General features: G+C 51.8%; 1 protein-coding gene across 1 annotated transcript in view; it reads right to left on the reverse strand.

Annotated features, from left to right (window-relative positions):
- Window positions 1-9,028, reverse strand: part of LOC116943037 (rho guanine nucleotide exchange factor 17-like) — a 59,544-nt gene extending 50,516 nt beyond the window's left edge. The window contains exon 1 of the mRNA XM_076067388.1: window positions 8,898-9,028. Coding sequence (XP_075923503.1) covers window positions 8,898-9,008 — 111 coding nt within the window. The 5' untranslated portion in view covers window positions 9,009-9,028. The remainder of the gene's footprint in view (window positions 1-8,897) is intronic.
- Window positions 9,029-11,341: the final 2,313 nt, after the last annotated feature.

Here is an 11,341-nt window from a genome sequence, read left to right on the forward strand (position 1 = left end):
ATGCTTTGCAAGTTCAGTGCGCTGCTGAACATTTAGATTTGAGTGTAAATGAGCGCATTTAGTAGGAGCAATAGGTTTGCGATTAGTGAAGGGTTTGTTATGAAACGCATACTATGAGCGTAATTATTGACGTGCCACTTTAAGAACTTGTTTAATTAGAAAGCATGTTTCAAATGTTATAATTTTCATCCCCAGGCCCCACGGTGTAAACACGCGCAGTCTCCAACTCTTATCGTTCACTCTGCCACTCCATTGGCCTCTCTATGTGCGATGAAGGAGAAGGGCCATTGCCCGAAACGTCGCCTACGACGCGTTTGTTTTTTTCACTGTGAAGCCACTGAATGAACGAAAGCGTTGCGCTGTTGTTCTGTGCGCTCGGGCACCGATGCCAACAACGCAGCGGAGTCGCCGTGCGCGCCTCGAGGACGAGGAGGGCGACACTCCGCCTCGCGACTCGGGAGCCACGCGGTACTGAGCCCCTGTGCGCCGCGAGACGAATGCGGCCGGGCGTGCTCCTGCCCACCACCTCGCGTGCCGTGCCGGCCTTTGTAGATGCGCGCACAGCACTTGCCCCAGCAGTCTGTTAAGGCTACACGGGGAATCTTTGTCTTTGGTGTCTATATGGTGGAGAGCGGTAGCGTAGCGGTTCGCGCTCTGTGCTACAGTCCTGGGCCTAAGTTGACCGAACCTCAAATGAGTGCCCGGTACTGTCTGTAAACAATGAGTGCCTGGTACTGTCTGTAAACAATGAGTGCCTGGTACTGTCTGTAAACAATGAGTGCCCGGTACTGTCTGTAAACAATGAGTGCCTGGTACTGTCTGTAAACAATGAGTGCCCGTTACTGTCTGTAAACAATGAGTGCCTGGTACTGTCTGTAAACAATGAGTGTCCGGTACTGTCTGTAAACAATGAGTGCCTGGTACTGTCTGTAAACAATGAGTGCCTGGTACTGTCTGTAAACAATGAGTGCCTGGTACTGTCTGTAAACAATAAGTGCCCGGTACTGTCTGTAAACAATGAGTGCCCGGTACTGTCTGTAAACAATGAGTGCCTGGTACTGTCTGTAAACAATGAGTGCCCGGTACTGTCTGTAAACAATGAGTGCCTGGTACTGTCTGTAAACAATGAGTGCCCGGTACTGTCTGTAAACAATGAGTGCCCGGTACTGTCTGTAAACAATGAGTGCCCGATACTGTCTGTAAACAATGAGTGTCCGGTACTGTCTGTAAACAATGAGTGCCTGGTACTGTCTGTAAACAATGAGTGCCCGTTACTGTCTGTAAACAATGAGTGCCTGGTACTGTCTGTAAACAATGAGTGTCCGGTACTGTCTGTAAACAATGAGTGCCCGGTACTGTCTGTAAACAATGAGTGCCCGGTACTGTCTGTAAACAATGAGTGCCCGATACTGTCTGTAAACAATGAGTGTCCGGTACTGTCTGTAAACAATGAGTGCCTGGTACTGTCTGTAAACAATGAGTGCCCGTTACTGTCTGTAAACAATGAGTGCCTGGTACTGTCTGTAAACAATGAGTGTCCGGTACTGTCTGTAAACAATGAGTGCCCGGTACTGTCTGTAAACAATGAGTGCCCGGTACTGTCTGTAAACAATGAGTGCCCGATACTGTCTGTAAACAATGAGTGTCCGGTACTGTCTGTAAACAATGAGTGCCTGGTACTGTCTGTAAACAATGAGTGCCCGTTACTGTCTGTAAACAATGAGTGCCTGGTACTGTCTGTAAACAATGAGTGTCCGGTACTGTCTGTAAACAATGAGTGCCTGGTACTGTCTGTAAACAATGAGTGCCTGGTACTGTCTGTAAACAATGAGTGCCTGGTACTGTCTGTAAACAATGAGTGCCCGATACTGTCTGTAAACAATGAGTGTCCGGTACTGTCTGTAAACAATGAGTGCCTGGTACTGTCTGTAAACAATGAGTGCCTGGTACTGTCTGTAAACAATGAGTGTCTGGTACTGTCTGTAAACAATTAGTGCCTGGTACTGTCTGTAAACAATGAGTGCCCGGTACTGTCTGTAAACAATGAGTGCCTGGTACTGTCTGTAAACAATGAGTGCCTGGTACTGTCTGTAAACAATGAGTGCCCGGTACTGTCTGTAAACAATGAGTGCCTGGAACTGTCTGTAAACAATGAGTGCCCGGTACTGTCTGTAAACAATGAGTGCCTGGTACTGTCTGTAAACAATGAGTGCCTGGTACTGTCTGTAAACATTGCCACTGGGGAGACAATGGCGGTCGGGCGTGGCGCTGGCCACCCACCCCGACCTTCACAGGTGCTACTCGCGAACAACACTTGCCCCAAAAAACATGTTAAGCCTATACGGGGGAATCTTTGTCAATATGTCAGTCTTCGCATTACAATCTGAGATCACACAGCAGGGACTCGGAGTGGCGTCTCATCCGACAACCAGGGCTGTCACGTGGCTTCGTGGCAGCGCGTTCGCCACTTGTCGCACGGGTCACGGTTCGCATCCGGCGGCCACCCTGATCAGTCTTCGATCCCTACGGCCATGGTTACTGATGCCGTGAACTTGGTTCAAACACCACACCGCAAAGTCACAAGAGCAATCACTGACCCAGCCACTCGCTCATTCATCCACTCACTAAGTCACCCACCCACTCACCCACTCACCACACTGCAGGTCACAAGATCAATCACTGACCCAGCCACTCGCTCATTCATCCACTCACTAAGTCACCCACCCACTCATCCACTCACCACACTGTAGGTCACAAGATCAATCACTGACCCAGCCACTCGCTCATTCATCCACTCACTAAGTCACCCACCCACTCATCCACTCACCACACTCAGGTCACAAGATCAATCACTGACCCAGCCACTCGCTCATTCATCCACTCAATAATTCACCCACTCACTCACCCACTCACCACACTGCAGGTCAGAAGATCAATCACTGACCCAGCCACTCGCTCATTCATCCACTCACTAAGTCACCCACCCACTCACCCATCACCCACTCACCACACTGCAGGTCAACTCACTTCTCTCTCTGCTTCTTCCCCCGCACTGCTCCACTTCGGAATTCCCTCTCCCACCATTATCACAGTCGTCTCTTCCCCAAGGTCTTATAACAACCTTGCTCAATTCAAGAAACGCGTTACGCTCATATCTAACGCTGTAACATCGATGGTACCGTTTGTTGCTGGCCGTCTGACGTTGTGTACCCAGCCAAGTGTGTAAACGAAAATAGGTTGTGGAAACCGGTCCGGTCCTGTCGAGGCCGGTATGGGCCGACGCGGTACCTTAATCGGCAACGCAGGAGCATCGGTGAGAGCCACAACACGGCCCTCCCTGCCCACGGTGTGGCGGGCCTCCAGGAAGGGCAGAACAATGAGAGAGGAAGGGGAGGGTAGGGGGAGGGGGGAGCTGCCCCCCCCTCCCCCGGCCTCGGTGCTGCTCGGTCACGCGGACCCCGCGTCCACGCCGCCACGTGCTGGCACACGAACCACGTGACAGGCGGAGGAGGACTACTCTCCGACCTCTTTATGTGCTGTGAAGAAGGGCCATGACCCGAACCGTCGTCTATTGTCAATGTTCCTTTGAAGGCCACACACACTGCGGTGTCGTTATTGACACGGGACGTGTTGAGTTGTTGCTGTTGTTGTGCACCACTGCCGACGCAGCAGTATCACCACCAGATAATAATTACCTGTCAATTACTCACCACGGAACTTAATCGTCATCAATTAGCCAATCAGCCACTCGTACTAGCCGTACCCCGAACTCTAACCCCCTCAATCACCCTAGCCTTCATCAAGCAGTGGATACATAATGGCTCCTGCTGATGCTGCTCATGATTCTGATGATGACGTGTTACTGATGCTAGCCGAGGTCGATCCTGCTGTCTTTGCTGTTGGTGCTGTGTGTATGTTGAACTTCTTTCGCACCGTACGTGGCCAACCGTGCTTATCGCTGATGGCGACGCTGCTGCTGATGCTCCCGCTGCTCATGAATGACGTTGTTGTTGATGTTGTTGTTGATGTTGATGCTGCCTTACCAGTGTTGCACGAACACAATGAACAACAACCTTCAAGACATTCGTTAATACCAAACTGTGTGTGTGACCTTGAGAAAAATATATAATGGGTGACGTTTCTGGCAATGACCCTTCATAGCTATGACAGTATTCTTAGTTCTTTCGGTAAAGTCACGTTGAAGGGAAACAATAAAATAATAAAATATATATAAAACAATAAAAATTCTTACGACGTTTCGACCATAACACAAACGGTCGTCATCAGGTGTGTTATGGTCGAAACGTCGTGAGAATTTTTATTGTTTTATATATATTATTATTTTATTGTTTCCCTTCAACGTGACTTTACCGAAAGAACTAAGAATATGAATTACTGCAGTCACGAAAGCTATGACAGTGTTATTGACGGATGTGTCGAGGTATTTTTGCTGCTTAAGATGCTGCTGCTGAAGGCTGTTTATAGCCTCGTGCGGTTCGTGCATTCACATTGTCACCATCACCGTTATCATCGTCACTTTTATTATCACTACGATTGTGTGCGTTGAGCTAAGCGTGCGCTTTTGTTTTCAAATCTCGGCACCAGCCTCTGGCTCCCTCGGCCCCCCCACCCCCGTGATGAACCCGGGGGGAGGAAGCGCCTCACCGACTACTCGGGAGCGCGTCGAGAATCTCATCCCCGCGCCGATGAGACGCGATGTTTAGAGAGATTCGACTACTCCATTTAATCCTGGAATATATCTCTCTCCCCCCCCCCCCCCTCTCCATCTCCCACTCCCTCCGCCCTTGCTCACACTCTCCCTTCCCATCCCCTCTCCCCCTCCGTCCATCCCCCCTCTCTCCCCTCTCCTCGCTCTCTCCCCACCACCGACCCCCCCACCCATCCACCCGCCACCTCGCCGCGGCACCGATTCCACACGTGGCCGTGCCACCGCGCGCCTCCTCCGCCGCATTCCCGACCAAATTTAGGCAGCCGGAGGTCCTCAAAGGAGCTCATTCATTCATTCGCGGGAGGCGGGAGGCGGGCGAGGAAGCCGAATGTTTGTGCCCGGCACGCGAGGCACCGCCGTGTTTTGATCTCGTGTACGGGTGCCCGGTTCGGTTCGGGTTCGGTTCGGGTTCCGTTAGGTTCAGGTTCCGGTTCAAGTTAGGCTCGGGTCCCCCCCCACCACCACCACCCCCCTCCCCGCCGGCATCAATTCGTCTGCCGTGTCCCCAATGCCGGCCAGCCTCGTCTCTTGCCACTCCGCGTCCGTTATTCCGATTCATTCCAAATTCACCGTATTGCCATCGTCTCATTGGGCTATCATCCCATCGCTGCTACAGAATTCTATTGTGCCCATCGCTCCGTAATCTAACCGACCTATCCATACATCATCACATAAGCTCATCGATCTATCGCGAAATAGTCTCATCGACCAATTATTCCAAATCCCTACCCGTCGGCCCGCGCTTCACGGCTCATGCTGAACACGGGGCCACGTGCTGTGAACTCGGAGAATCCCCATCCCATGAGACTTCAGCTATTTCAAAATTCATGTGCAGAGTGACACAACTACTGACTACATCTATAGAGCTCGTGACGCGCAAAACCCCTGCGCGTAGAGCCACGTGGAGACACACGGAACCACGTGGTGTCACACGGAACCACGTGGAGTGACATGGAGCCAGACGGAGAGATCGGAGCCACATGGAGCCACACGGAACCACGTGGAGTGACACGGAACCACGTGGAGTGACACGGTACCACGTGGTGCCACACGGAACCACGTGGAGTGACATGGAGCCAGACGGAGAGATCGGAGCCACATGGAGCCACACGGAACCACGTGGAGTGACACGGAACCACGTGGAGTGACACGGTACCACGTGGTGCCACACGGAACCACGTGGAGTGACATGGAGCCACACGGAGAGATCGGAGCCACATGGAGCCACACGAAACCACGTGGAGTGACACGGTACCACGTGGACCCACACGGAACCACGTGGAGAGACAAGGAACCACGTGGAGCCACACGGAACCACCTGGAGTGAAACGGTACCACGTGGAGCCACACGGAACCACGTGGAGAGACAAGGAACCACGTGGTGCCACACGGAACCACGTGGAGAGACAAGGAACCACGTGGTGCCACACGGAACCACGTGGAGTGACACGGTACCACGTGGAGCCACACGGAACCACGTGGAGAGACAAGGAACCACGTGGAAAGACATGGAGCCGCTGTAAAGGACGCTGCACCAGCATCCCCATGTACGACGCGCCTGGATTGGTGGCCGCACGTGGGTGAATAATTAGCGCGCTATTTAAGCGGCAGTGCAATCTCGGTACGTCGACAATGAAACCCTTCACGAGTCCACGCAACGCGCATCACAAACAAGTACCGCTCAACAGCACAGTCGGCCAATCATTAATCGGACCAGATTTTGTTTCAACAGGGCCTGGCCCTGCTGATGAGTCCCAGTGAAATCGAATCCGCTCGAGGGTTTTTACCGATTAAATAAAGCGCTGTTGTTAACCCCTGATGATGCTGGATGTAATCTCCAGCGAAACGTCGGACAAAGTTGTCAAACAAATTTTGCTCGCTTTTCAGCATCCCCCCGCCCTCCTCCGGTGTTGCTGAAGAAACCAAATCGATGGGAACATTTGTCCACGTGACGACTTGAATCGATAGGCTCGGTCGGGTAGTGGAGGCTTCTCCTGGTTGAACAATCGACATTGTACACTACACGACGCGATCTCACCCTAGATAGAAACGAAGTAAGAACCGGAATATCGGCCGTGAAGAGTTTTGTATCAAACAACAAAAGAGGAGAAATGTTACTGGAAAGCTTCGGAGCGCTAGGCCGCTAGGCTGAATGTCACCACACGTCACTTGATAAACTCGTGCGGTGGACCAGTTCCGTCTCTGCTTGCACTGGACAGGCACGGCACAGAACGCACCATTGCAGCAGCACAGAATGAGTTGCGCACAGACAAAGATGCCCCATGTAGCCTTTAACAGGCTGCCGGGGCAAGTGCTGTTAACGCTCATTCAAATGCGCTTCTGCAGCCCGTCTGGAAAGCTCTTTCTTCCGATATTAGAAAGCCACTAGAGCTTATGCACTTTAAAATCATCGATATTAAAAATGCATTTCTTTAGAACTGATCTTTATGTTCAGTGTGTTGTCCTTCCCCCGAACCTCCGATTATCACGGTTGGCTACGCACGGTGCAAAAGAAGTTATACATACATTCAGCGACAGGCACATATAAAGGCCAGAACTGCGCACGAGGGGGTGGTGTGGCCAGAACCACGCCCGGGTTCTCATTTAAGTCTGAGTAGACCTAGGGGGAAGCCTAGGATCGTTTCAGATATTCGTCACTGATATTGGCCGTGAGTTCGAATCGCTCTCGGATCGCCGGGTTCGTAGCGCAGTGAGCCAACCACTGCGCCAACACTCACCACACGCACACTCACACACACTCACACAAAGATAAAGACAAAGATCCCCCATATAGCCTTAACAGACTGTAGGGGCAAGTGCTGTTAGCGAGCACCTATGAAGGTCGGTAACGGTACACGAGGGTGTGGGTGGCCAGCTCCACGCCCGACCGCCTTTGTCTCCACAGTGGCGATGTTTACACACCGCACCAGGTACTAATTCGAGGCTGAGTCGACCTAGGGGAGGCCCAGGACCGGTTCAGATAATCGTCACTGGTGTTGGCCATGAGCGGGAATCGAACCCGGGTCGCCGGGTTCATAGCGCAGCGTCGCGCTAAGCGCTACACTACAGCTCAGACACAGAGAGACACTCACGCACAGACACACACAGAGAGACTCACGCACAGACACACACAAAGAGACACTCACGCACAGACACACACAGAGAGACTCACGCACAGACACACACAGAGACACTCACGCACAGACACACACAGAGAGACTCACGCACAGACACACACAGAGAGACTCACGCACAGACACACACAGAGACACTCACGCACAGACACACACAGAGAGACTCACGCACAGGCACACACAGAGACACTCACGCACAGACACACACACAGAGACACTCACGCACAGACACACACAGAGAGACTCACGCACAGACACACACAGAGAGACTCACGCACAGACACACACAGAGACACTCACGCACAGACACACACAGAGAGACACTCACGCACAGACACACACAGAGACACTCACGCACAGACACACACAGAGAGACTCACGCACAGACACACACAGAGAGACTCACGCACAGACACACACAGAGAGACACTCACGCAGATACACACACAGAGACACTCACAGACACACAGAGAGACACTCACGCACAGACACACACAGAGAGACTCACGCACAGACACACACAGAGAGAGACACTCACGCACAGACACACACAGATAGACTCACGCACAGACACACACAGAGACTCACGCACAGACACACACACAGAGAGACACTCACGCAGAGACACACAGAGACACTCACAGACACAAAGAGAGACACTCACGCACAGACACACACAGAGAGACACTCACGCACAGACACACACACAGGGACACACACAGACACACACAGAGACACACAGGGACACACACAGACACCCACAGAGAGACACTCACGCACAGACACACACAGGGACACACACAGACACACACAGAGAGACACTCACGCACAGACACACACAGGGACACACACAGACACACACACAGAGAGACACTCACGCACAGACACACACAGGGACACACACAGACACACACAGAGAGACACTCACGCACAGACACACACAGGGACACGCACAGACACACAGAGGGAGACACTCACGCACAGACACACACACAGAGAGAGAGACGAGCCCGCTGGCTCTACTGCACCGTTACCGTGATGCGCGGAGCCACGGTGAAGGAGCGGCTGCGCTGGCGGTGGCCACAGGTCCCGAGGGGCCCCCCCTGGGGGAGGGGGGCCCCTCCTTGGGGTCCAGAATCGCTCATCCCCCTCGCTGGTTCCCGGCTCGCTCCTCCTCACCCCCCTCCTCCTCACCCACCCCCCCCCCCCAAAAAAAACCCAGGAACCCCCCCCCCCTAAACCCGTCCCGGATAAATCGGCGACAGCTTCTATCCTCTCGGCACGGCGAGACGATGGCAGTCGAGGAGCGAAGAGGCGACGTGGAGGAGTGTCGAGGTGAGTCGATGAGAGTCAAGGACAGTCTATCTGAGTGGGAGTCGATGTTAGTCAATGAGGATCGAGGAGGATCGAGGAGAGTCTATAGGAGTCGACGACTCCTTTAGACTCTATTGACGAGAGTTGAGTGTCGGGAGAGTTGCTGAGCTCGAAAGAGTCGAGGAATGGTCGAGTCGAGGGGAGTTTGTGATTGTGTGCATGTCGAGGTGGGTCAACGGCCGTCGAGGATACTGGGTGAGAAGCGAGCGACGGTGGAAGTCGAGGAGCGTCGATTAGACGACGTGAGCCGATACAGAGTCTGGGAGTCGATGAGAGCACGAGAGTGGAAGAGTCGAGGAGGGTCTGCGGGAGTTGATGTCCCCCCTGCGCCCCCACGAGAACCACGGTAACCCGCCCTAACACCTGACGGACTCACAAGCAGACCCGCTTGTAGCACTACTGCTGGGACCACTACTAATTATGATACCACTACTACTTCTGGAACCACTACTGCTGTTTCCACTACTACTACTGGTGCCACCACTACTACTACTACTATTGTTATCACTACTACTGGTACCAGCACTACTGCTGTTAACACTACTGCTGGTACCACTACTAATTCTGATACCACTATTACTACTGGTACCACTACTACTGGTACCACTACTTCTGGAACCACTACCACTACTGGTATCACTACTACTGGTGGTACCACTACTACTACTGCTATCACTACTACTGGTATCACTACTACTGCTGGTACCACTACTACTACTGGTATCACTACTACTGGTATCACTACTACTGCTGGTACCACTACTACTGCTGTTATCACTACTGCTGGTACCACTACGGCTGTTATCACTACTGCTGATACTGCTACTGCTGGTACTACTATTGCTAATCACACTACTGCTGCTTCTACTGCTGCCGCTCAAGACTGCTGTTTCTGACACTACTGACGCTGCTGAGACTGCTGCTGCTGATGATGATACTCGTGCTCTTGCTACTGCTAATGCTGATAATACCACCACTGTTAATGCTGATACTACCACCACTGTTAATGCTGATACTACCACCACTGTTAATGCTGATACTACCACCACTGTTAATGCTGATAATACCACCACTGTTAATGCTGATACTACCACCACTGTTAATGCTGATACTACCACCACTGTTAATGCTGATACTACCACCACTTCTAATGCTGATACTACCACCACTGTTAATGCTGATACTACCACCACTGTTAATGCTGATACTACTACCACCACTGTTAATGCTGATACTACCACCACTTCTAATGCTGATGCTACCACCACTATATTCTTGGTTCTTTCGGTAAAGTCACGTAGAAGGGAAAAATAAAATAATAAAATGCTGATACTACCACCACTGCTAATGGTGATACTACCACCACTTCTAATGCTGATACTACCACCACTGTTAATGCTGATACTACCACCACTGTTAATGATGATACTACCACCACTTCTAATGCTAATACTACCACTACTGTTAATGCGATTGCCGCTGTGACTCCTACTGCTGATACGACTGTGACTCCCACTACTGATACGACTGTGACTCCTACTGCCGATATGACTGTGACTCCTACTGCTGATACGACTGTGACTCCTACCGCTGATACGACTGTGACTCCTACTACTGATATGACTGTGACGCCTACTGCTGATACGACTGTGACTCCTACTGCAGATATGACTGTGACTCCTACTTCTGATACGACTGTGACTCCTACTACTGATACGACTGCGACTCCTACTGCTGATACGACTTCACTCCTACTACTGATACGACTGTGACTCCTACTGCTGATATGACTGTGACTCCTTCTGCTGATACGACTGTGACTCCTACTGCCTGAGACGACTGTGACTCCTACTACCGATACGACTGTGACTCCTACTGCTGATACGACTGTGACTCCTACTGCTGATACGACTGTGACTCCTACTACTGATACAACTGTGACTCCTACTACTGATACGACTGTGACTCCTACTGCTGATACGACTGTGACTCCTACCACTGATACGACTGTGACTCCTACTACTGATACGACTGTGACTCCTACTGCTGATACGACTGTGACTCCTACTACTGATACGACTGTGACTCCTACCGCTGATACGAC

The sequence above is a fragment of the Petromyzon marinus genome, chromosome 16 (assembly GCF_048934315.1).
Source record: "Petromyzon marinus isolate PM22_M1 ecotype Great Lakes invasive population chromosome 16, UKy_Petmar_22M1.pri1.0, whole genome shotgun sequence".
Lineage (NCBI taxonomy): Eukaryota > Metazoa > Chordata > Hyperoartia > Petromyzontiformes > Petromyzontidae > Petromyzon > Petromyzon marinus.